General features: G+C 35.5%; 1 protein-coding gene across 3 annotated transcripts in view; it reads right to left on the bottom strand.

The window, feature by feature from the left end:
• The window catches only part of LOC137023044 (latent-transforming growth factor beta-binding protein 4), a 100,242-nt gene that overhangs the window by 1,872 nt on the left and 71,358 nt on the right, over nucleotides 1–27,012 (bottom strand). For all 3 annotated transcript variants that reach the window (XM_067389586.1, XM_067389587.1, XM_067389589.1), the window contains 28 exons: nucleotides 26,433–26,597; nucleotides 24,314–24,748; nucleotides 24,129–24,236; nucleotides 20,552–20,680; nucleotides 20,030–20,155; nucleotides 19,794–19,913; nucleotides 19,153–19,272; nucleotides 17,715–17,828; nucleotides 17,498–17,617; nucleotides 17,296–17,415; nucleotides 17,089–17,208; nucleotides 15,814–15,933; nucleotides 15,499–15,618; nucleotides 14,031–14,150; nucleotides 13,831–13,950; nucleotides 11,814–11,939; nucleotides 11,522–11,647; nucleotides 10,798–10,920; nucleotides 9,272–9,403; nucleotides 9,082–9,207; nucleotides 8,104–8,247; nucleotides 6,603–6,857; nucleotides 5,562–5,633; nucleotides 5,338–5,466; nucleotides 5,100–5,243; nucleotides 2,238–2,390; nucleotides 1,834–2,113; nucleotides 1,277–1,530 (listed from right to left, as the gene is read on the bottom strand). In XM_067389586.1, coding sequence (XP_067245687.1) covers nucleotides 1,277–1,530; nucleotides 1,834–2,113; nucleotides 2,238–2,390; nucleotides 5,100–5,243; nucleotides 5,338–5,466; nucleotides 5,562–5,633; nucleotides 6,603–6,857; nucleotides 8,104–8,247; nucleotides 9,082–9,207; nucleotides 9,272–9,403; nucleotides 10,798–10,920; nucleotides 11,522–11,647; nucleotides 11,814–11,939; nucleotides 13,831–13,950; nucleotides 14,031–14,150; nucleotides 15,499–15,618; nucleotides 15,814–15,933; nucleotides 17,089–17,208; nucleotides 17,296–17,415; nucleotides 17,498–17,617; nucleotides 17,715–17,828; nucleotides 19,153–19,272; nucleotides 19,794–19,913; nucleotides 20,030–20,155; nucleotides 20,552–20,680; nucleotides 24,129–24,236; nucleotides 24,314–24,748; nucleotides 26,433–26,597 — 4,221 coding nt within the window. The remainder of the gene's footprint in view (nucleotides 1–1,276; nucleotides 1,531–1,833; nucleotides 2,114–2,237; nucleotides 2,391–5,099; nucleotides 5,244–5,337; nucleotides 5,467–5,561; nucleotides 5,634–6,602; nucleotides 6,858–8,103; nucleotides 8,248–9,081; nucleotides 9,208–9,271; nucleotides 9,404–10,797; nucleotides 10,921–11,521; nucleotides 11,648–11,813; nucleotides 11,940–13,830; nucleotides 13,951–14,030; nucleotides 14,151–15,498; nucleotides 15,619–15,813; nucleotides 15,934–17,088; nucleotides 17,209–17,295; nucleotides 17,416–17,497; nucleotides 17,618–17,714; nucleotides 17,829–19,152; nucleotides 19,273–19,793; nucleotides 19,914–20,029; nucleotides 20,156–20,551; nucleotides 20,681–24,128; nucleotides 24,237–24,313; nucleotides 24,749–26,432; nucleotides 26,598–27,012) is intronic.

Genomic DNA, 27,012 nt, shown 5'->3' with positions numbered 1-27,012 from the left:
CAAAGACAACTGAAGTAATTATTAAAGTACATATAAATAGTCCTACTTAAGTGAGACAACTTCAGCTAATTGCATTTAAATATACATATAAAATTTACTTTTTCATTTCATTTTAAATAAGATGCAGTTAAGTGTCAGTATACATTACATTCAGTTCACACTTAAGTATGTTGTTTTAAAGGTTGCCCTAGAACTTTTTTTTAAAAGATGTAATATAAGTCTAAGGTGTCCCCTCAATGTGTCTGTGAAGTTTCAGCTCAAAATACCCCATAGATTTTTTTTTAAATTCATTTTTTTAACTGCCTATTTTGGGGCATAATTAGAAATGAGCCGATTCAGGGTGTTTGGCCCTTTAATTCTCATGCTCCACGCCCCAAGAGCTCACGCTTGCCTTAAACAACATAAAAAAAAAGTTCAAACAGCTAACATAACCCTCAGAATGGATCTTTACAAAGTGTTTGTCATGCAGCATGTCTAATCGCGTAAGTACAGTGTTTATTTTGATGTTTACATTTGATTCTGAATGAGTTTGAGGCTGTGCTCTGTGGCTAAAGCTAACATTACACACTGTTGGAGAGATTTATAAAGAATGAAGTTGTGTTTATGAATTAAACAGACTGCAAGTGTTTAAAAATGAAATAGCGACAGTAAGAAACGATGGTAACTTTAACCACATTTAACAGTACATTAGCAACATGCTAACGAAACATTTAGAAAGACAATTTACAAAAATCTCTAAAAATATCATGTAATCATGGATCATGTCAGTTATTATTGCTCCATCTGCCATTTTTCGCTGTTGTTCTTGCTTGCTTACCTAGTCTGATGATTCAGCTGTGCACAGATCCAGACGTTAATACTGGCTGTCCTTGTCTAATGCCTTGAACATGGGCTGGCATATGCAAATATTGGGGCGTACATATTAATGATCCCGACTTTTACGTAACAGTCGGTGTTATGTTGAGATTCACCTGTTCTTCGGAGGTCTTTTAAACAAATGAGATTTATATAAGAAGGAGGAAACAATGGAGTTTGAAACTCACTGTATGTCATTTCCATGTACTGAACTCTTGTTATTCAACTATGCTGAGGTAAATTCAATTTTTCATTCGATGGCACCTTTAAAGTATATTTAAATACTCTTTTTTTCAAAGTATTCTAAAGTGTGCTTAATCAAGTTGGTGTAAGTGGCCAAAAGCTCTACTAAAATCAGCTAAATGTTTTGTTCAGCAGGGTGGCGTCATTTCAATCACTAAACTTAATATTTTAAACTCACGCTCATAGACTCTTCGTGGTCCCTCCCGTCTTTCAGGAAACATTGGGAAGGGGGGCGGGGCTCTCCATGTCTCCCCTTCCTCACCCTCGCTGTACGGGGAGTTTTCCGGAAGGGGGGCCAAACTCAGCGGAAGCCCGTCTGGACGCGGCGGCAGGGGTCGCGCATCAAACGTCCGCTCACCGCGAGGATCCGGGATACCGAAGGGAGGGCCGGGAGCCGTTTCATAATCGTCCTCCTCGTAGTAACGACTTCCACTGGAAATAAGTTGAGTAGAATTACACACAATTTGTCAAGACAACACTTGTGAAAAAGAGTGTTTATTATGGAAATAATATACTTTAAAAGACTATACTTAAGTGTGAACTGAAGCAATGTTTCTGCACACTTAATTGCATGCTAACTGCAAACTTAAATTTTATTATGTTATAGTTTAATAATATATAAAATAATATATACTTTTAAGGTTTGAAGTACATTACACTATAAGTGCACATTCAGAACAATTAACCTTTCACAAGGGAAGGTTATTAGTAGTATATTGTTCAAATGGCCCTCACCCTGTGGCTGGCTGCCTGTAGGGGGCGTCTGGGAGCCCGTATGAACTAGGCGGTCTTCCTCTCAGCCCGGACCTCCTTCCACCTGCTCCCACAGGGTTGTAGTCATCATAATCAGTTGGCATGTAGTCTGGGCGTCCCGGCTGGGATTCAGAGTACACAGGGGGGCCGTAAGGTGGGAGGTATCCTCCTCTCCCAGGTAGAAGCCCCGGGCTGAAGCGCTCATAATAACGAGGAGAGTAAGGAGGAGGACCCAGCTCATTACACAGAGCCTCATAGGCCTCTAATCAGGAGTCAAAAATACACATGACTGAGTCAAACTAGGTGTGTGTTATCAGGGTTGGGCAAAATTCAGAATTAGAATTTAGTCAGTGTGTGTGTATGTGTGTGTGTGTGTGTGTGTATACCTTCATCTCTGCGGGGGCAGAGGGCACACTGCAGACCCCAAGCCTCACCAAACATACAACAGCACTCAGTAAAGGTCAGCTGAGTTCCTAACAAAGGACTCTGACACACCAGATTAGCGGTGACGTGACGCCAACAGAAGTTTAAGTTCTCATCTGAAAAAAAACATAGAAAGAAAGACAGCAGATATAATTATTTAAATGCTTTATATTTATTTAAAAAAAAAAATTCTTTGCATTCCTAAAGGGACAGTTCATCCAAAAATGAAAATTCTCATGTCGTTCCCAACTCAAAAGACTTTCATTCATCTTGGAAACACAAATGAAGTTATTTTTAAAGAAACGGAAGCTCAAATTTGCATCACACAAGCATGTTTACGCTTCCGCAAGAACCAGTAAGGTTTAAAACGAATAAAAGTCAAGTCATATTGACGTGTGTGTGCTTTAATGAAAACAGAGCATTAAAGGGGACCTATTATACCCCATTTTACAAGATGTAAAATAAGTCTCTGATGTCCTCAGAGTGTGTATGTGAAGTTTTAGCTCAAAATACCCCACAGATAATTTTTTAAGCATGGTAAATTTGCCACTTTTTGGGGGTTGAGCAAAAACACACCATTTCAGTGTGTGCCCTTTAAATGCAAATGAGCTGCTGTGCTCTGCCGGAGAGGGCGGAGTTTCAAGAGCTGATTCTTCGGTGTCAGGAGTCAATCAGGACGCACTATAATGTCAGAAACTGAATATATACTGCATGGAGATAGAACAGGCGTAGTTTACTTCAATTACGGTTATAACTTATATTGTCTTCTTCCACTATATTAATACAAGCCTGTTGTACCGGACCCCGTCCGAATGATGGCCAAAAACTTTACAGACGAGTTTTTACGATGTTTATTGTACTTTACACAAAAGATGAAGCATCCATTTTCACTCTAGAAAATCTCTGTAGCAAGTGCAAGTGTGCATTAAAATATTATCCATAAACTCTCTCTCTCTCCTCCCTTGTATTATCATCAACATACACAGCGAAGAACACAGAAACATTCGTTACAAGTAACAGTAAACAAATATATAAAGACCTTATGCCTTTTTGGGTGGTGCTTAATAAACTGGTAAACTTTATATCCGTAAATCAACTCTGATGAACTGTAATAAAGTGCTCTCACCTTCATTACTGCCGTATCCAGTATCGCTCTGGAGACTGTAAGCTGGATCACGAAAAGTTTACTGATCTATCCTTGAGTAACAACCTTTTTAGCATAACCTCTGTTTTGTATTGTCTCTTTTTATTGTCATTTGTTCACAAAGAAGTCCGGTGTGAAATGATTCGCGCAGACATAAACAAATTTCGGAAGAGTTCAGGGAGCAATTTCTTCGAAAACAATTAATCCATCTCGTCTTCAGCGGCTCAGATTTTGGGAGTAAATGGAGAGAGCTATGTGGGTTAATCCATCCAGCTACAGAACACATAAAACTCCTCGGAGACATTCTCGTCAGTGCAGCAATGGTGGACTGTGTACAACAGAATCGAGTATTCAGACAGACCATGGTGTAATGGTATTAATTGTCTTTTAAACCCCAAGTATGATTGCGTTTTCTATTGACCATATCTGATGCGCTATATTCTATCTACATGTTGATCAATGATTATGGGTGAATAAAAGCCTAAATTCACAGTTCATCATATACAGTCAAGCCATTGTGTCTCTTCATAAGGATTAAACAGCTGGTTCATATGGATTACTTATACAATGTCTTTTTTAACTGTAAATGTTTTGTTTAAATGGGGTCCTTGATTATGGTATGACATTTTTAACTTTAGTTACTGTGTAATGTTGCTGTTTGATCATGAACAACATCTGCAAAGTTACGACACTCAAAGTTCAATGCAAAGAGAGATATTTTCTTTGACATAAATCGCTTTAAGGACTACAACAAACGGCTGGTAGGGACTACAACAAGCTTCTTCCTGGTTTAGTTATATCACAAATCCTAAAATTTGCATAAACCCCGCCCCCGAGAACACACATCAAAGAGGGCGGAGCCATGTTGGTCTGCTTTAGAGAAGAGGAAGAGTTGTTGTAGTAGAGTGTTGTTGTCATGCCGTCATTTTACACCGGACTGCTTCACAAACGAGGGTCAATTCAACACAAAAGATGAACATGACGGCACATGCTAGTGGATGAGTTGAATCAACTCCACAGTAACTACAACAATTTATCCACTAACCATTCAGAAACGTCTAAAAGTTGTAACTTCTTCCTGAGACTCTCCATCAGTGTCGACTCCGGTTTGAACAATGTAAGGCTGAACACCGTTACTGACAATCCTCATTTTGGCTGCGTGAGATTCTCCAGCTTTGTTGTTGTTGAGCTGTTAAAGCTCCACCCTCTTCTGGAAAGGGGTCGGGAGCAGCAGCTCATTTGCATTTAAAGGGACACACACAAAAACAGCGTGTTTTTTCTCATACCCAAATAGGGGCAAATTTGTCAAGCTATAATAAATGATCTGTGGGGGATTTTGAGCTGAAACTTCACAGACACATTCTGGAGACACCAGAGACTTATATTACATCTTATGTAAATTTGTGTTTCCAAGATGAATGAGATTCTTATGTGTTTGGAACGACATGCGGGTTCATCTTTGGCTGAAAAATTCCTTTAGAATGAAACTGTTAACAGAGGCTATAATTTATATAAAAATATACAATAAAAATGTATAGTAGTAAAATAAAAATATATAGGACAAAAATATATTTTAAAATAAAAATAGTCACAGAACCGGCATCAAAGGCTACTAAATTTTCTGTAATCTAATATCAGTAAAGTTGGCGTTGGAGTCCGTGTGTATTTTTGCATCTCTTACCCTCAGTGAGTCCACTTGCATTGACGCAGTTGCGCTGTGTGTCATCCAACACTAGAGGAGCCTCACACGTACAGTAAAACGCTCCCAGTGTATTTACACATAAGCCACCAGTACAGGTATCCTCACTTTGACATTCATCATTATCTGCAGAAACACAGAGACACACAGTCACAACATCACTGTCTACTCATCTAGCATCTTGCAATGAGTCTGTGTCCAGAGCGATTTGAAGGCTGACCGATGCACTCCAGCAGATCCGTGTCGTAGTAGAATCCGCTGGAACAGTAACAGGCGTAGCCGGGAATGTTGTTGACACACACACCGCCTTTACACACCACCGGATCAAACAGCTTACACTCATCCACATCTGTCCAGGGTCAAGCAGACAACCACACTCAGATTAGAAACAACAATACTGAGAGGCTTATGGGACATATTTGTCTGTCCATGCATTTGTTTTACCTTTGTAGCTGAATGCTCCCGTTTCGATGGTAACGTACCCTCTTCCGCTGGGACACAACGACTGGAATTCGGCTAAATGGAGAATTATTGATGATGGGGAAAAAGAAGTGTGCTTAATTTTATTGAATGTGCACTTGTAGTGTACTTAAAATCTTAAAAGTATATTTTAAAAAACCTTTTTTGAGGAAAAGATTCCAGGATTTTTCTCCAAATAGCGGACTTCACTGGGGTTCAACGGGTTGAAGGTCCAAATGTCAGTTTCAGTGCAGCTTCAAAGAGCTCTACATGATCCCAGACGAGAATAAGAGTCTTATCTAATGAAACGATTGGTCATTTTCTCAACAAAATAAAAAATTATGTATTTTTTTAACCACAAATGCTCGTCTTTCATTGATCTTCGATGCTTCACGCATTACATAATCACGTTGGAAAGGTCATGCGTGATGTAGGCGGAAGTATCGCGGTAAAAACTCTTATCTCATTTTCTCCTCCAACTTCAAAATCATCTGACATCACTGTTTTACCTTTTTTTGTAAAGGTTGTTTGACTTAATCTTTGAATGTTCGCTTTGTAGACACTGGATCGATACTTCTGCCTACCTCACGCGTGACCTTTCCAACGTGATTACGTAATGCGTGGAGCATCACAGAGCAGTGCAAGATGAGCATTTGTGGTTAAAAAGTATATAAATGTATTTATTTTTTTTAGAAAATGTCAGATGGTTTCTCTAGATAAGTCTCTTATTCCTCGTCTGGGATCATGTAGAGCTCTTTGAAGCTGCACTGAAACTGACATTTGGACCTTCAACCCGTTGAACCCCAGTGAAGTCCACTATATGGAGAAAAATCCTGGAATGTTTTCCTCAAAAACTTTCATTTCTTTTCGACTGAAGAAAGAAAGACATGAACATCTTGGATGACATGGACGTCAGTAAATTATCAGGAAATTTTAATTCTGAAGTGAACTAATCCTTAAAAAGTATGCTAAAGTGCTCTTGTTTTTGATGAAGTCTTTCTCCAGTGTTAATGTGTGTGTGTTCACCTGTTCCTGCTTTAGGGCAGATGTCATATTGGCACAGGAGTCCCCAGCCCTGTCCGGCCGTACAGCAGCACTCCTGCAGCGTCGTGTTCTTAGACAAGATCTTGCACGAGTAAGGCTCGGATACGGCGTAGTAACACTCTTTCATTTCTCCAGGATGAGTTTGTGGCAGAGAGCCGGACACCGACCCAGAGGACCCACCAGAACCACGGCCGGATGATGAAGAGGAAGCTCCGCCAGACGGGCGCGGTCGACCTGCTGTAAATCCACACACATCAGTCCTGAAGTACAATATATGATGTAACTTTAAACTGTAAAAAATTCAAAGAGGTCCAATCAGGAAAATGCAGTGGAAAAACAAAAAACCCTTCAAGATGAACCAAGAGAAATTGTTATTTTAAAAATCTCTGATAAATATGAAGTGTGCTTAATTGAATTGAATGTGCACTTGTAGTGTACTTCAAATCTTAAAAGTTTATAAAAAAAAAAAAACTGTACTTGCAGATAATATAATATTAATGAAAAAGGCCACTTAAGTGCACTTAAAAGGAGCACACTTTCATGACTGTTTCTTAACACACTTAAGTACACTTTTAAAAAGTGCACTTCATAATAATGTCTAAGTACATTTAAACTATTATGTATTAATATTTTGGTCATGCTTTAAAGTAGTACACTTATTTTGATGTGTTGAATAACATACTAAAGCACATGTAAAGTACTTGATTATCATTTAAACTGTAGTGTGTTTTTTTCATATTACATTTAAAGTTAATATTTTTTAAAAGTACCTAATAGCAAATTCATCATTACAAATTTTACATTGAGCAGTACACTTTAACTATGTTTCAAAGACAATAGAAATAATTATGAAATAACATATAAAGATGTACTGAAGTACTTAAGTGGACTTAAGCGTTCTTAAGTTTAACTAAGTTTAATATAAAAGTTTAAACGACAATTTGATTGCAATTAACATTTTTGCAATGAAGTATATTTAAAATAAAAAAAGTACTATTTTTAAAAGTGTGTTAAATTGTCCTTATTTTTGCACAAGGGATAATACTCTTTCAATAACAAAAGGAAAAGTATAATCTAACTAAAAGTTGATTATTTACTCAATACTTGCATGCAGATCTCTTTGCATTATGAGAATCATTATTTGTACAACACAGAGTTGCTGCCTATGTAGAGTGTTGCAAATTGATCACTCATAAGGTTGCTTTCTATGTAGGCAGCAGAATTCAAGCAGCTGACTAGTTTTTATAACAGAGGCATTGTGTTTGTTTTTATATTGGTTGGTTTGTATGGTTTTATTATGTTCATGCTCTGTAAAGTGCATTTATGGCAGCAATATAAAGTAAACTTATTAATACTGTTATTATTTGTACCATTATTATTATTAGCAGGTGTTCTAGTATTGCCAGTAGAGGGCAGCACTGAAACAGAAATACTATGTTCCTGCTTGAGATACAGTAGAGTTGTGTGTGAGTTTGTGTGTTACCTGCACTCTCTCTGTTCACACACTGCCTTGTGAGCGGGTCAAATTCCTCCTGTCCGTTCTCACACTCACACGTGAACGATCCCTCGACATTCCAGCATTGTGCAGATCCGCAAACACCCTGCATCGTCTCACACTCATTTATGTCTGTGTAGAAATAGACACAGAGCGGTTTAATAGAGGGGAACAAAACAGTTTCTTCTGTGAAAAAGAAGTGCACTTAATTGTATTGAATGTGCACTTGTAGTGTACATTAAATCTTAGAGGTACATGCAGATATTATCATATTAAAGGGATAGTTCACATTGTGTTCAACAGAAGAAAGAATCTCATACAGGTTTGGAACAACTTGATTTAAGTGCACTTTCATGAATACGTTTCTTAACACACTTAAGTACACTTTGTAATAATGTAAAATTAAAAGTTTTACTTTAGAGGACATTTTAAATTATTATGTTTTAATAGTCTTTTGTCATATTTTAAAGTACACTTCAATGTGTTGACTAACATACTAAAGCACATATAAAGTACTTGATTATAATTTTAATTACATTTAATGTTAATATATTTTAAATGTTCTAAATTGAATCTTCATCATTACAAATGTGTGATTACAAATACATTTAAATACATGACAAGTTTCAATAGAAATTACATTAAAGTGTATTTTAGAAATTGCATATAAAGAAGTACTGAAGTCCTACTTAAGTGGGCCACTTAAGCACTATAAAGTTCAACTAATTGCATTTAATATAAACAAAAACTATAATAAACTTGAATTTAATAACGTTAATATCATGCAATTAAGTTCTCACTTAAGTATATTCGTTTAAAGTATATTATTTCTGTAAAAAGTGCTCTTTTAAAAAGTGTGCTTAAGTAAGTATATTATTTTAAAGTATATTATTTCCCTAATAAGTACTTTTTATATAAGTATGCTAAAGTGCACTTCTTTTTCACAAGGGTTCTGCAGACACTCACCCACACACATCTGTCCATCGCCTGTGGACTCGTATCCCTGGTCACACAAACACTGATACGTGCCAATCAGATTCTGGCAGAAGGCGTGGAGTCCACACACCGTCTCATTGGCACACTCGTTGATGTCTGCGAGAGAGACTGCTGTCATTCTGTGTCTTGTTATGTTTTGAGTGATTTGTGTAACACTTACCCACACACTCTCCTGTGGCTGTGATGTGGTATCCAGGCTCGCAGGACGCCACACAGCGGAAAGAGCCAATGGTGTTCTCACAGCGCTGCGATCTACACACGACCGCCTCTGAGTCCAAACACTCGTTCACATCTGCAGGAGGAAACGGCTTCAGCTGAGTTCTGCCCTACATACACACTCATCCATGTGTGATGTCATTGCTTGTGACAGACTGAGACTTCTGCAGTTTTTGTGCTCTCCGTATGGGTACTTTTTCTATTAACATCACATTTTAATCACAAATAAAGCTTGAAACGATCTAAAAACAATCGTTCTAGTTATAAAGTCAGAAGTGTGTGATATAAACTCTTAATTGCGAGTTATAAGGTTATAAGAAGTGTGACAACAAAAGTGAGAATCAAATTAGTTCTACACACAAGAGCATTTTAAGGACAATAACCAGACAAATGTCTTAAAATTAATCATCATTTTCGATAATTCAATGGTCCATCGTCAATTATTCCTTACATATTTTATAACGTCATGCAGAAGAAAAAAATCGATATTGTGATCACAAGTGAATAATTAATTTCCATGTTTTCTTTAAATCATGGCTGCGTTGTGTTAATTCTTTCCCTAATTTTAATTTAGTTAATTTATTATACAAATTATATTATTATAATTAAATTATTATTATAATGTAATATATATATATATATATATATATATATATATATATATATATATATATATATATATATATATATATATATAATTTTATTTTTATAATTAGGTTTCCAATTTAAAGTGAGGGATCAAATTTGTACAACATTGCCATGATTTAAGTACTATCTTGACCAGGACTTTGTATTTTTTATTTATTTATTCTTAATATTGTATTACTTTATTTTTAATTGTATTTATTTATTTATTTATTTAAAATTATTTCATTATTTTATTTTAATTATTTGATTAGATTTTTGGTTATTTTATTTATTTATTTATTTTTAATTGTATTTTATTTTTTTCATTTTATTTATTTATTTTTTATTTTATAATATTTAATTACTTCATTTTTATTTTTTATTTAATTGTATTTATTTTTTTATTTATTATTATTATTATTTTTTTAAATATTTTATTACTTTATTTTTATTTTTTATTTAACTTTATTTATTTTATTTATTTATATTTTAATTCTTTTAGAATGTATTCTATGTTATCTTATTCAAAGGATCATTGTCCCCAATACTGTTGTCATTGTTAAAAAACACAATAGTTTAACAACCAGAAATATGATTAATTTTACTTCATAATCAGAGAGCAATTTTAGTAAATGTAATTTGTTGTCCAATCAATTAAGGAAGTACAATTGTAACAGAATTATATTCAAATAAATGAATATAACTTCTGTAAGAGCAGTTACATGACATTTATTTTTAGTATGAATTACCAATAAAGATGTTGTGATACAAGTAACATTTAGATGTAAGTGTGTGTGTGTTGCTGGTGTATGTTTGTGATTGAGAGTGCGTGTGAGTTTTTACCCAGGCAGGCTGTTCTCTCTGGGTTGGTGGTGAAGCCGGTCTGGCAGAGGCACAGGAACGATCCCTCTGTGTTGCTGCAGCGGCCGTCCTGGCAAACTCCCTCTTGAGTGCACTCGTCCACATCTGGTAACACACATGCACACAGACCACATGACATCATCGCAAGCAGAAGCCATCAGTAATGCTCAGGCTGAAAACACTTGTACTCCTGACAGTGTCTCTCAGCCCTGAACGACACGGACTGAGCTGGAGTTACAGGAACACGAAGACCAAATGTGATGTCAAACACAATTAGGAACCTTTAAAATAGCATAACAGGGGCAATTTAAACTATATGCTCTTCAATGACAAAATGATGCAATACATACAATAACAGATATATAATCAGGTTGACTGCAGTATCTGAGTGTGCAGATGGTTTCCTTTATCACATTATCTGCGGAATTATCCCGCATCTTGATTATATCTAATAGGGTGTGTGGTGGACGTGTCGAAAAGGGACATGTTTACTTCAGGCTTTTGAGTAATGCAGTTATGTGAAACGTTTCATCCAAGAATTAAAACATTTGAGAGATTTTCTTTTAAAACAAACCCCTAATGACAACTGAAGAATTCAGAAAACAATCCAAATCCAAGGTCGGTAAGATAAGCACTCGTCACGCTATAGATTTTATATGTAAAATGGCAGCTTGATGTTGGCTATATATCACGTCTGGTGTCATACCTTGGCAGGACGTCCCGTTAACGGTGCTCTTGTAGCCTAGCGCGCAAACGCACTTAAACGAGCCCTCTGTGTTCATACACTCTCCGTGCGGGAAGCAGAAATCTCCTTCCAGACACTCGTTAATGTCTGCGCCAGACGGATGACAGAATGCCATAGTGGGAGAAATTAGTTAAAAACAAACTCATATTTGAAAGCAGCATATTCTGAGAGAGTATGAAGTGTGCGGTCAGTGGTTTCTAACTTTGAACTGAATGAGAATTTAATGTAATATTTTCGGTGAATTCTGACTGACCTCGACACTGGCGCCGCGGACCAGCTGCTCTGTATCCTGGTAAGCAGTCGCAGCGATACGACCCGTCCGTGTTCACACACGCGCTCTGCGGCCCACACATGTGAGGACTCTCACATTCGTCAATGTCTGGAGGGAAAACAAACAGGAAGGGCTGGTTGTGATGATGAGGCAGAACTATAAAAACTGTGCCTGTTCAATTAAACAGAAACCCGGCTTAGTCTGCCATGCTAAACATCATATTATACTCTATCCTTTTATCTTCTTCCTTGTTAGCCTCATTATAGTGTCAATCAAGGTTTTTGCAAGAATTTAGTTTTAATGACCATTTAAACCACCTCTGAAATAAACAGGCTGCTTTTTGCCACTGTCTTTAAGACATTTTGTAAAACTCCTATGGAGGATTTTGAGTGCCATAGTAATAAACAAATGTTTCATTGAAAGTGTCAAATGACAAAGAAGTGTGAAATTTGTGGTTTAAATAAATAATGAAATGTGTTAATAAAATGTATAAATATATGTTTTAAAAAAAATAAATAAATCATGAAATGTGTCATTAACCACAAATAAATGTTTAAAAAAAAAATGTGAATACAATGAATAAATATGTTTTTTTTTTAAATCATGAAAGGTCAATAAAAAAAATTTAAAATTAAATTAAATTAAAAATAAAATTAACATTATTTTTAAATAAGCGATAAATTGTGTTAAAATGAATAAATATGTGTTTAAAAAAATAATAAATCATGAAATGTGTCAACCACAAATAAATGTTTAAAAAAATAAATCATGTGTCAATAAAATAAATAAATATATGTTTAAAAATAAATAAATGATGAAATGTCAATAAAATAAATATATATTTAAAAAACAAATACATCATGAAATGTGTCAAAATAAATATTCATTTAAAAAAAATTACAAAATGTTAAAAATTTACAAAACAAATGTTTAAAAAAAATAAATCATGTGTCAATAAAATAAATAAATATATGTTTAATAAATAAATAATGAAATGTGTCAATAAAATAAATGAATATGTTTATTTTCTTTAAAACAATTGAGAGGTGTCAATAAAATAAATGTTTTAAATAAATCATGAAATGTGACAAAATAAATAAATATATGTTTAAAAAATAAATACATCATGAAATGTGTCAGCAACCACAAAAAAAATTATGAAACATCAATACATTTGTTTTAAATAAATATGTTTTTTTAAATCATAAAATTGGTCACTAAAATGAAAAATAAATGTCTCAATAAATACTGTAATACTGTTTTTTATTTTTTATTTAATATATTTCATTTATTTTTATGTTTTTACTGAAACAATTCATGGTTTAATTATTTATTAACTAATTTTATTTATTTATTGGAAATATATTTATTATTTTTATTGACATTTCATAATTTATTTTTATTTAAATATTTTTAAATTACTTATCAAAATAGATTTTTTATTTCATTTTTTAAGCTAGTGTGTTTCTGTAGTCTGCATATAATTTTATATAATATTATTTTGAAGGTGAAGGGTTTTGAGACAGATGTGTTGAGTCTTCTTCCTTCCAACCCTCCCTCGACCCGGCCACCTTTCATCTCACTATCCACATGATACAAACACAAAATCCAGGCGGATGTAGATAATTGTGCCCAAACACGTGGCTGAGATTTGAGTCCTGCCATCTGCAGGCCATATGCCCCCTCTCACACCGCACTCCTCATCGAGAGAGAGAGAAAGGAAGGAAGACGATAGAGAGACCGTGAGCCTCTCCCTGGAGGAATGAAGCTCTGACACATTTGATGCCGTTCATTTGCCAAAGCCAACTTTCTGCACTACATCCTTTATTTTGTGGCGAGATGGATCCGCCAACGAAGCAGCTGTTTGCACTCAGAGAACTTCAAGATGACTTGAAAGTATGCACAACAAGTATTTACGAAGATTAAAACTGACACAGTGAGTCGGATGTCGGAAACGCCTGTGGTTGCAGTCTGCATTTCGAGGTTAAGCTCGTCTAACCTGCGCAGCGTCCGTCCTGCATGCTGTGCCCGTCTCTGCAGGGGACGCACTTGTACGAGCCCGGAGAATTCAGGCACTGCTGACCGGGACACTGCAGTGGGTCCAAACACTCGTCAATGTCTAATAAAGAAGGAAATGAAAGGCTTATTAGATAAAGTAAAGTAAAATTATAAAATGACAACCCTGTGTGCTCTCATTACCCATGCAAGCGCCGTCCTGTAGCTGGAAGCCCACGGTGCACACGCAACGGAAGCTGCCGGGAGTGTTTTTACATTGGCCATTAGTGCAGCGTGTCGGGTTTTGACTACATTCGTCTATGTCTGAAAACACACAAGTGCATTGTCTGAGACAGCACAAATGCATTAAAGGGGACCTGTAATGCCCCTTTAACAAGATGTAATATCAGTCTCTGGTGTCTCCAGAATGTGTCTGTGAAGTTTCAGCTCAAAATCCCCCACAGATCATTTATTATAGCTTGTCAAATTTGCCCCTATTTGGGTGTGAGCAAAAACACACCGTTTTTGTGTGTGTCCCTTTAAATGCAAATGAGCTGCTGCTCCAGAAGAGGGCGGAGCTTTAACAGCTCAACAACAACAAAGCTGGAGAATCTCACGCAGACAAAATGAGGAAAGTGTTCAGCCTTACATTGTTCAAACCGGAGTCGACACTGATGGAGAGACTGAACGATAAAAACACTGACAGCCAATCAGAATCCACCATACTTTAAAGAGCTCAAGCATTTAAAGTGCAGATGACAAAGCTGCAGATGAAAACATGTAGTATACAATGAATGCAGAGTCTGTATTGTTGGTAAATTTGTTGAAATGAATGAAATTATTATTATTATTTACATCTAATGTAAATGTACCAAATACGCTAGTATTGTACGATATTTTATTGATTAGAATACATTTTAAACCCTAAAATAATTAATTGGTTTGAGAAGGACAAACTTAAATTAAACAGATTAGTTCAGTCAAATTAACTTTTATGAGTATTTAGAACTTTCCTTTTCTTTCAAGTTCACAGAACTGATATATTTTAAGGAAACTGAACTGTTTCAATGGTTTGAGTTTTCTGAACTCATTTTTTTTTTTAATTTAGGTGAACTTAAGTTTAACTGAATCTGGGATTTCTATTTCCCAGAATGCTTTTGCCCATGTCAACAAAAATTTTGATGTAACTGATTGGCTTAATTTTTTTGAGTTTTGCCAACTTATTCGGGTTTACAGTGTAGATTAATATATAATGATTAAATTTACAACACTTTCATTAATTAATTTAGGACATAAAATGGCAAAAACACACTGCTGCCTATTTTTATTCATCATTTTGTAGAAGTAGAGTTTAAAAAATCTTGCTGATTTTTTTGTAGAAAAGGTATATCACCATCTTGTTCTGGCTTGAATGCACTTGATGTCACAATTATGACTTCCCAACTCATAAATACAAACTCAGAAAATGTTTTTTTTTCTAATAGTTTTAGTTTTATATACTGTTAATAATCCTGAAATAAAAGTTGACAGATTGATAATTGTGACTGTGTCTGATAATTGCATGAAGACAAAGAAAGAAATAAACACTTCGCCTTTATTTATTTATTTTTTGAACCTAATTAAATCAGTGTTATTGTCAGCTGCACATGTGTAGATTGACATGAATTAATACCTTGGCAGCGTCCTTCAAGAAGCTCAAAGCCCGGCTGACAGGAGACACACTTGAAGGAACCGACTGAGTTAACGCACTCTTTTCCCGGGCACTGAAGCTCATTTTCACACTCGTTCACATCTGGAACAACAAGGCAAGAAACAGACTCGAACCATTCTTATTTTATGAATAGAACAACTTTCATTTAATTTCATTCAACATTCATTTAAGTCTCCCAAAACATTACATACTTATTTCCGTATTAAGTACTCTTTTTAAAAGTATTCTTCTTTTTCACAGGGAACATGTTGCTCAGTTCTGTCATGAAGCTCATACCTTTACAGATGTTTCCCTCCAGTCTGAATCCAGGGCGACACAAACAGCTGTAACTTCCCACGTTATTCTCACAGCGGCCGTTAACACACAGCTCAGGAGTCTGACGACACTCGTCGATATCTGACGCAAATAAACAGCTTGTTCATTATACAACAGGCTTCATGCTTTCTCTGCTGGAAACTACAGCTTCAGACCAGATTCAGATACATTTCAGCTGGTTATAAACTGCTTTAGGTAGTTGGGGTTGTTGGGGCTGAAGTCAACCGGGTAGATCATCTTGGTCAACCAGATGCATGCAGGAGATCAGTAACACAAATCACACTAAGGTTAAATAAGAACTGACAAAGAACAACTGAAACATATGGGTAGAACAAATGACACTAAACTAGACACAGGTGAAAATATGGGTAACTATTAACAAACAAGGACATAATCAGTGAGCAAGGAAACCAAAACTAAACAGATCAGGGAAACAAGAACTAATGGAAACAAGGGAAAATGTCAAAATAAGAGTTAACAGAACAGAACATTATCCTGAAGTAACATGCTGGCTTATGTCTGAAGAAAATATTTTGATTAAGTATGCTGGTCTTTATAATAAATAATCTTTTCACTTTGTGTTAATGTTTTTGTCTCTGGGAAAACAATATTTTGGATTAAAATTAAATCAAAATAGATGGTTCGAACCAAACCATGAATATGATTTGAGAAAAATAAATACATTTTGCCTTAAGTCTAAGTCAAACTTAGTCAACTTAGTCAAATTTAAAGCTGTATTAAGTGAAAACTAGGGCTGCACGATTAATCGCATGCTATTCTCACGCGCATTTCGTCAGTAAAGCCGGTTCCCTGATTACCGCTAAATCGCCATCACCTGTTTTTAAACGGAGCACCTTTTAATAGACAGAGCCGTAGTTCACAGACAAGCCACGCAATATCGCGTTCATTATCGCAGGCGATTCATCTGCGATATGAACGCGATATTGCGTGGCTTTTCAGTGATCTACGGCTCTGTCTATTAAATGCCGCTTCATTTGAAAGCAGGTGATGGCGATTTAGCGGTAATCAGGGAACCGGCTTTACTGACGAAATGCGCGTGAGAATAGCATGCGATTAATCGTGCAGCCCTAGTGAAAACTTAAATATCTATCTATCCATCCATCCATCCATCCATCTATCTGGCTTTAAAAAGTTAGGACCAGTTTTGAAGAAAAACTAACTTTTAAGACTAGTCTAAGCAGTTTATATAACCGGCCACAGATGTGTTGTAGTTACCTGAGCATGCTCCATTTTTAAGGCTAAATCCAGGCCTGCAGGAAGCACACCTATACGATCCCTGAGAGTTCACACACTCCTGTCCAGGACACTGTAATGGATCTTCACACTCATTCACATCTGCGTCCACATGCACACACACATATGACTTACAGTATTTATTCCAACCCCAGTTTTTCATAATTGGTATTGTATGAAGAATCATACCTGTGCAGGTACCGCCCTGCAGTCTGTACCCAGTCCTGCACACACACCTGAAGCTGCCAAGCGTGTTTTCACACAGTCCGTTCAAGCAAGGAGAAGGCGTCTGACGGCACTCGTCAATATCTGGACAGATTACAACATCCTACTTTCAGGTTCTGTACGTATCTTACGCGTTATGATTTTGCAGGTTGAAATGAATGGTTACCTGAGCATGCTCCATTTTTAAAGCCAAATCCAGGTCTGCACGACACACACCTATACGATCCCTGAGAGTTCACACAGTCCTGTCCGGGACACTGCAACGGGTCCTCACACTCATTCACATCTGTAACGTACACATCGATCCATGCACACATGGACACAATCATACTTTGCATCTAAATGTATATTATTGAGACTTAAAAGCATTTCACTCTTCTTACCCACACAGGTGTTGGCCTGCAATCTGTATCCGGTTCGACACGTGCATCTGTAGCTGCCCGGTGTGTTTTCACACCGGCCGTCAGGACACGGGGACCGACGACATTCATCAATATCTGAATAAAAGAAAGATTTTCGTTATCCTGAAAAGCTCAACTTTAACCTTATAATAATCCTTGTGAAAAAGAAGTGTATAGTGTATTTCAAATCTCACATATGTGCACTTATAGATAATATAATATTAATACAATAAAAGTACTTAAAGAGAGTACACTTTCATGAATGTTTATTAGCTTAAGATTTACAAACTTAAGTGCATATTTTAAATCATGGTTTTAATAATCTTTTGTCATGCTTTAAAGAAGTACACTTATTTTGATGTGTTGACTAACATACTAAAGCACATGTAAAGAACTTGATTATAATTTTAACTAGTGTTATTCGATATTACACTTAAAGTTAATATATTTTAAATGTACTAAATTGAAACTTCAGCATTACGAATGTGTAATGACAAATATTTAAATATTTAGAAACATGAAATATTACATAATACAAGTTGTATGTGACATACAAGTTTCAATAGAAATGACATTAAAGTATATTTTATTTCCATATTTCAAAGACATTATGAAATTACACAAAGATATACTTAAGTTCTACTTAAATGGGCCAAAAAACTCAAGTTCAACTCATTGTATTTAAATTTAAACTATAAAACATTTTTTTGTAACTGTAAATAACAATTAAGTGTTTTACAACATTACATTCAGTTTGCACTCAAGTATATTATTATCACGTATAGTGTGGTATTAGTAAAACACATGACGCAGAATATACAAACATGGAACACTTTATCCAACACTAATATAATTCACAGAGATTAAATACCACATAAAATCTAAGACGAGAACTGACAAGGGACTGAACAGAACAGGGAGCATATAAACACAGAGTTTACAAGGGAACTAAACAAGGAACAGGTGAACATAATCATTAACCAATGAGTAACCATGGAAACTAACAAGGGTCAGGAGAGCGCTACACTGAGAGGAGTACAAGAGCAAACTAAACACAATTATTTCCACAATAATTACTTAATGTAAAAGTATGCTAAAATTTGCTTCTTTTTCACAAGGTAACACAAGATTAGCATGCAAAAGGAATATTAGGTCTCACTTTAGATCAGGGTCCAAACTATTCTCACTATTAACTATGGCTTTTGCCTCAATAAACTCCTAATTACAGCTCATTAATAGTTAGTTTTGTTTAGGTATGATGTAGGATTGGGGCTGTAGAATATGGTCATGCAGAATAAACACTAATAATTACTAATAAACAGCAAATATCCTAGTAATATGCGAATAAGCAACTGGTTAATGGTGAGAATTAGACCCTAAACTAAAGTGTTACCAAATATTATCACGATATTTCTGTTACCTGAGCATTGTCCGTTGAGCAGATCAAAGCCAGGCTTACAGGAAACACACCTATACGAGCCCTGAGAGTTCACACACTCCTGACCCGGACACCGGAGCGGGTCAACACACTCATCTATGTCTAAGAATAATAAAACACCACATGACGTACATTTGAGTTCATAAGTTTAATAAATTCTGTTTTGGAGACAGAAAACATGTGACTCATCCCTATTATGCAGTAAATTTTAACGTCCCTATCCCTTACAGATACACTACTGTTCAAAAGTTTGAGGTCACTAAGATTTCTTAATGTTTTTTGAGCACCAAGGCTACATTTATTTGACCAAAAATACAGTCAATTCAGTAATGTTGTGAAATATTAATGTAATATTTTTTAAACTGTAATTTATTCCTGAATTTTCAGCATCATTACTTCAGTCTTCAGTGTCACATGATCCTTCAGAAATCATTCTGATATGATGATTTGCTGCTTTATTAGTATTATCAATGCTAAAAACAGTTGTGCTGTGTAAACAAAATAGACAAATGATAATAATGTATCCCTAAGCAATAATTAGTGCATCCCTAAAAACAATTGCTAGAATGTACAAAACAAACAAAAAAGTAAGTAAGCATTATGGGTAAAATGATTTGAATTACCTATGCAGCTGTTCTCCTGTAGCTTGTATCCAGTTCTGCACACACACCTGAAGCTGCCCAGTGTGTTTTCACAGCGGCCGTTAATACAGGGATTGGGCACCTGGCGGCACTCATCAAAATCTGTGGAATCCATCACTGATCTCACTGATCTCATACATTATTATGTGCACAAACATCCTATAAAGCCTCATTTGCATGATCAGAAAAGTCAACATAAAGAATGAAATGTTTCTAACCGACACACAGAGTCTGCTGGGAGTTGGTCTGGTATCCCGATGGACACACACAACGGAAACTGCCCGCCGTATTCTCACACTGTCCCACAGAGCACGGCCTGGGCGTCAGCAGACACTCGTTTATGTCTGGAGAGAGAGATTGATCCACTGATTGGTTAATACAGTACTGCTAATATTGCCCATATGGCTTTCAGTGCATTGCACATTACCAAGTCATGCACACAAAAATTACACTGTTAAAGGCACATTTTCATTATCAGCAGATGGATACAGAGATGACAAATATATGAGCTGGCTGTCCTCTCAGCAGTGTCACCCTGACCTTTGACCTTTAAAAGCCTTGGACGCATCAGTGAGAAAAGAGGAATCCTAATCTAAAATACGCTGTGGAAAAATGGCTGCGGAAGGAACATGTAATATCAACATGATTTAAAACCCCTTTTAGGAGGAACATAAAGATGTTATCTTACATGTTTTTCATTTCTTATTCCTTATTCATTAAGTCATGCAGTAACTTCATACCTTGGCAGTGGCCCTGCTGAGGATTGAGTATATATCCAATGTTACATGCACACGTGTGTCTGCCGCCGGGCAGGTCAATACAGCGACCCGACCCGCACACCTGGGGACGGGATTCACACACTCGGGCATCTGGGGGAACCACACACAAGGCCATAAATACCAGTGTAAAAATAACTGCATTCAATTGAAAAATTGAAAATATTCTTTTCTTTTGTAAAATGATTGAATATCAGGTCAGTTTGTGGTTATTTAATCAGATTAGCTCAATCTCCGAGGTATGCTGGGTTCACAACTTGATGGACATTTATTCATTCCTCTCCAAACCAAATTCATCGAACAATCAAACTGGATGCAAATGAAGAGAAAATTACAGAGCGGTATTCAACTCTGCATTTTTCCATGTTGATATGAATTTGGCGTCACTTCAACTCTGGAAATCAAAGATGTCGGTCATTTATATGAGCAGGCCAATGAATTTTCTTGGATAAGACTTGGATAAAGCTCAAAGAATAGGGTACAAGGGGGCTAAAGGCGCCGCGGGGCAAAAGGCGCCTTTGATTTTATTTTCCTCTTAACCACTAGGTGGCACAAAAACGTGCCGCAGCACTTTTCTAAAAATGCGCTTTTCAAAATGCACGTGCAAATTTGTCTGATCTTTGACGCGATCGCGGGCCGCAACGCAAAGTTGATTCTGAGGTAGTTTGATCCAATATTTTATGTTTTTTAAATTTTTTTTATTTAAGTAGCAAATGAGAATCGATTAAATTAATGTTTGTATTTTCAGACAAAGGTCTTCTTAATGATTTTCAGTTTTGTTCAAGGTAATTCAAGCAACAGTTTTTCAATAAAGGAAGAATGTGTAAAAGTATGGTATTTGGAGTAAAAAGTGTCACTGATGTTGGGGCAAAAGACACAATAATTAACATGATAATAAATAGCCGACATTCAGACACGTGACATTCAGATGGCAAATATCATATATCACATTGGGTATGCATCTTAGAGATGATACCCATATTTAATGAAACAATCATATTATATTTTTAAAATATTATATTTATCATATCATAATAAAATATTTATTGTTACTACTGTAAATCTATATTGAATATTATGGGATCTTTCAATGCTTTCAGAATCTTTACTTTTTAAAGTAATTTTGTTTCTGTATTTGTAAAATATATATTTTTTTATATTAACATAGGCTTATTTTAATAATGAATTCTTTTATTTATCAAAATAAACAGAAAATAGTACAAACTTTGCAAAAGTGATTCTTTTCAACAAGTATTAACTTAGACATTATTAAAAACATATTATTTTAGCTAAAGTATTTGTATGAATACTGTTTCTTTTACCCCATGCTGGGGAGCCTTTTACCCCATGTGTGGGGTAAAAGGCCTCCTTAACCACCTCATACATTTATAAGATTTTTAAACAAAATTAACCACTTTCATGACTTATTTTCATACAAAATCTGTTGCTCCATCAATGTTCAATACAAACATATATATTTTTCCTGTAATCATACACTTAAAGAGTAGTGAAAATCACATTTTTTCTTAAGGTGTGCCTTTAGCCCAGTTGTACCCTACTTTGTTTTTTTTCAGAATAAGTTGTTATTGTGATGTCTTTACTAATTATAACCTGTTTCACTATGTTATGATGTTTATTACACAAACAATATGCTTGCAATATAAAATGAATGCATATGTATTGAATAATAAAACAAACTGGAAACACAACCATGCCTAAAAATGTAGTTTTTTACAAAGATAAATTTGCGCTACTCATACTGTACACTGACCCTCGCGTACGCGTAAAAAGTGAAGTATACTTTGGGCTTAAGTCTTTGTGCTTATCCAGTCACCGTAACGACAGCATTAAGTTAATGTTTGAGTTCTTGCCTGATTGTTGCCTGCCTTTCATTATAAGACCAAATAATGTGCTATTTTGAGACAGCATGAAATATGAACTAAAATTTGCTTTTAAAATAGCACAGTTGAGTACACTTAGATATTCTTAAAATGAACTTAAGAAGTACTAAAGAAGAATTTTTAGTATATTAAGTACAAAATTAGTGCACGCAAATAGAGCACTTTAAGTATATTATGGAAATGTACTTTTTTTTTTTTTTTTTTTTTGCCTGGGGTATCATTATGTTTTAGTAATCTTTTGTCATGCTAATAGACATTCTGTAGTTTCAGTTGGTGTATTACTTTTATCTCGATGACAAAAATTTGTATTTTAAGTCGATTTTGCTGAAGAAAATTTCGCTGACCCCTGAGAGTGAAAGAAGCCTAAGCCTAAGAAGTGTGCTTAATTGTACTGAATGTGCACTTGTAGTGTACTTCAAATTTTAAAAGCGTATTTAAAAAGAACTATACTTTCAGATATAATATTAATAACATAAAAAATGCCACTAAAGTGCACTTAGAGAGTGATGTTTCTTAAAGGTGCCCAAGAATGCTTTTTCACAAGATGTAATATAAGTCTAAGGTGTCCCCTGAATGTGTCTGTGAAGTTTCAGCTCAAAATACCCCATAGATTTTTTTAAATTAATTTTTTTAACTGCCTATTTTGGGGCATCATTAACTATACACTGATTTTGGCAGCGCACCGCCCCTTTAATTCACCTGCTCCCTGCCACACGAGCTCTCGACTATATTACAGTGCATTTACAAAGTTCACACAGCTAATAATCTTCATCATGCATGCTGTATGCATGCTTCGAATTATGTGAGTAAAGTATTTATTTATCTGCACAGATCCAGACGTTAATACTGGCTGCCCTTGTCTAATGCCTTGAACATGGGCTGGCATATGCAAATATTGGGGTCATACATATTAATGATCCCGACTGTTACGTAACAGTCGGGGTTATATTGAGATCCGCGTGTTTTCCGGAAGTCTTTTAAACAAATGAGATTTACACAAGAAGGAGGAAGCAATGGGGTTTGTCTTTTCCATGTACTGAACTCTTATTATTTAACTATGCTGAGGTAAATTAAAATTTTGATTCTAGGGCACCTTTAACACACCTTTTAAAAAGCGCACTTTGTAATAAAGTCAAAAATACTTTTTAAATTATTGTTTTAATAATCTTTGTCATGCTTTAAAGAAGAACACTTATTTTGATGTGTTGACTAACATACTAAAGCACATGTAAAGTACTTGATTATAATTTTAACTGTAGTGTATGATTCGATATTACATTTAAGTTAATATATTTTAAAAGTACTAAACTGCAACTTCTTCATTGGAAATGTATAATTGCAAATTTATTTAAATACACGACACACAATTTTTAATAGAAATGACATCAAAGTATCTTTTAGTTTACCATAAATGCTTCTCAGTACACTTTAACCATAATTATGAAATAAATAGATGTACTTAAGTATTTAAGTGGGTCATATGATTTTATGATAATACATATAATTTTAAACTATAACAAATTTTCTTTTAATTAAGTGTTTGAAAACATTTCATTCAGTTTCTGTAATAAGTGCACACACTTCTTTTTTGAAGTGTGCTAGAGTGCACCTCTGTCTCAGAAGCCTCTGTGATGGCGTACCTTGTCTAGTTGGCAGTGGTCGGGCTGTAACCAGCACAGGCGGAGGTCTGACTGGAGATATCGGCTGTCTGTTAACCGAGGGCCGGCTGGTTTGCGTCCGGACAACAGCTGTAAACAATTAAATTAAATGAAACACACCAACACAACTGTGTTAATAAATAATAAGAAGAAACGTTGTCACTCACGCGTGATCACTCTGACCGGCTGGTGGGTTCCTGTGGTGGCGCTCCCAGGACGGACACTGGAAGGCTGCTGAGGTCTGGCATTTGTGGTTTGAGAGCTGCCGCCTGTTGACAGGTTTGGATTTGGTTGAGTTATAATGATAACCGAACCAGTCTGTGGATTGGCGTCAGGCTGCTGTGGTCTTGTAGACAGAGAGATCGAAGGTTGTTGGACTCTGATGGTTTGCGTGTTGGTCGGTTGTTGGATTCTAGAGCTTGTTGAGTGCGTCCTGGAGCTTTCAGGTTGGGATACTACGACTTGTGTGGATGTGCGGCCATTTTCGGAGACCAAGGGCGGCCCGCCGGTGTCAAGCATCTCAACTAGTCTTTGGTTAAACTTGACAGCCGAAGCCGAATAATGGTAGCCCGGTCCAGCAGGACAGATCTCTTTGAAGGCAGCTGTGAACACAAAGTTAGATGCTGAAAAACGTCTAATGCAGTCACATTTTTTGTTTCCTAATTGAGTCAGAAATGGGAAGGGTCAATGCTAGAACTTTTAAAGAAAAAAGAACATTTCAATGAAAATTACAAATTCCATCTACTTTATATGTGCTTTATTATGTTAGTCAAAGATTAGTAAAAACTTAATTATCAAAAATGTACTTTTAAATGTACTAAAATGTACCCTCTGGTGTTGTTCGGTCATTTTAGAAAAAAAAAAAAAAATGTTTTGAAATGTAAAAAATCGCTGCTTTATGGGAATAGTACGAATCTTTATGACTTTTGTCAGTCAGAAGACTTGGATAAGAGGTTCAAATCAGGTTGATTAAGCTCTGATAAAGCATTCCTGTTCATTTTTGTTACATTTTTGTTGAATTTTGATGTTATATGTAACAAAATTTCCTGCTCTGTGCTCAGGTTTGACTGTAGTTAAAGTAATGCAAAAACTGACACTTCAAATCAACATTGAATCTAAACCTTGACAAAAAGTAGTCATTGAAAATGTATAAATATATATCCAAATCCACAACTTAATAAAAATAAGTATTTATGTCTAAAAACAACTAGAGAATTTACACCACGGAATTACAAAAGTTTTTCTTTTTCTTTTTTTACTTTAAATAGATGACACTAATCTGCCTTCAAAAAATGGATTTAAAGGCATTGTCTCTATTGTAACATGAATTATGTAAAGTAATACAAAATATTAGAAAATAATAGGTAAAAAAATAATATTTAAAAAATAATAATAAAAATATTTTTTGTATTATTTTCAATGAGAAAATTTGTATAATGATTATTGCATAAATATTCATTACTACCATAAAATTCTCTCAAAATACAAAATAAAAAATATTAATGATCAAAATATATATTACACTTTTTTTTTTTTTTTTTTTACTGAAAAAAAAAAAAAAAAAAGTTACATTTCAGGTGTCTGGTCACTTTTGACCACAAACAACACAAGTGTGACTCCAAATGAACAATACCAGAGGGTTAAAGTAAAAATTTGACATTATTACAAAATGCTATTTTTAAAGTATGTTAAGAATTATAGTCATGACAGTGTACTCTCTTTAAGTGCACTTAAGCACACTTCTTTTTCACAAGGGATATAATAGCTTTGTTGTGAGGAACAGATCAAAATTTATTATGAAATTTTCTTTTCAACAAAACATTTGTGCGTCAAAAGGCAAAATTTTCAGTGCATCTTGGCTAGCCTTTGGTTAAACTTGTATAATGGTAGCCTGGTCCAGCAGGACACAAAGTTAGATGTTAAAAACCTGCAAAAGTTCCATGGAGTGTTTCTTAATCGAGTCAGGAATGGGAAGGGTCAACCGGGACAATTTAGAACCGCAACTTGTGGTATTTAAACGAAGACAGACAAATTACACAGTAAATTCCATCTCCTTTGATATTCCTCCAGACATTTTCAAAGAAATATTGCTGGTGGTGTGGGTGGGATGGGGTCCTTGAGGAACAGTTGGACTCTTTGTGTTAAAACCAAATCATGTTGTTTCAATATTCTGTACTAATGTTCTCAGTGCTGTCATCCATCCTTCTTCCAACTCTTTGCACAAATTTCTGCATTAAAGAAAAGTAGTTTGAAGTGCATTCTTTGAATGCCTGAGAAGTTTCTTACCTGAGCCAAAGAAAGGGCATAACTCACACTTCTTCCCCCAGGCTTTCCCCACTCGACTGCAGCAGCAGATCTGTTTGGTGATGTTCCTCAGGATGGGAAGAGAGCAGGAGCCCTGGTTCAGGATACGGAAACACTGGTCCTTCTCCTCTGAGATCACCTTCTGCGCTATGAGGGGAAAAACAATGCAGAATATAATAGGGACACAGGTAAGGATAGGAACCTAAACATGCAACAGATCGTACATGCAGGCACTGATGCATTCATTTAAAAGCATGTCTTCATACTCCTTTTTTAAGAGGTCATTTACAAGGATTAGTTCACCCAAAAGTGAAACTTCTGCCATTAATTACTCACCCTCATGTCCTTCCAAACCTGTATGACTTTGTTTTTTCCGTGGAGCACAAAAGCAGGAGTTTAGAGGAATGTTCACGCTGCTCTTTTCCATACAATGAAAGCATACAGTGACCATGACGGTATCAAAAAAATCTGTCCATATGACTCGTACTCTACATCGGAAGTTTACTTTAGCACACTTTTAAAGAGAACTTATTACAGAAATATTTTCTTTTAAAAAATATAC

Source organism: Chanodichthys erythropterus, chromosome 7 (assembly GCF_024489055.1).
Source record: "Chanodichthys erythropterus isolate Z2021 chromosome 7, ASM2448905v1, whole genome shotgun sequence".
In the NCBI taxonomy this organism is placed as follows: domain Eukaryota; kingdom Metazoa; phylum Chordata; class Actinopteri; order Cypriniformes; family Xenocyprididae; genus Chanodichthys; species Chanodichthys erythropterus.
Note: the sequence above shows the minus strand (reverse complement) of the source record. Positions and strands in the feature narration are given on the sequence as shown.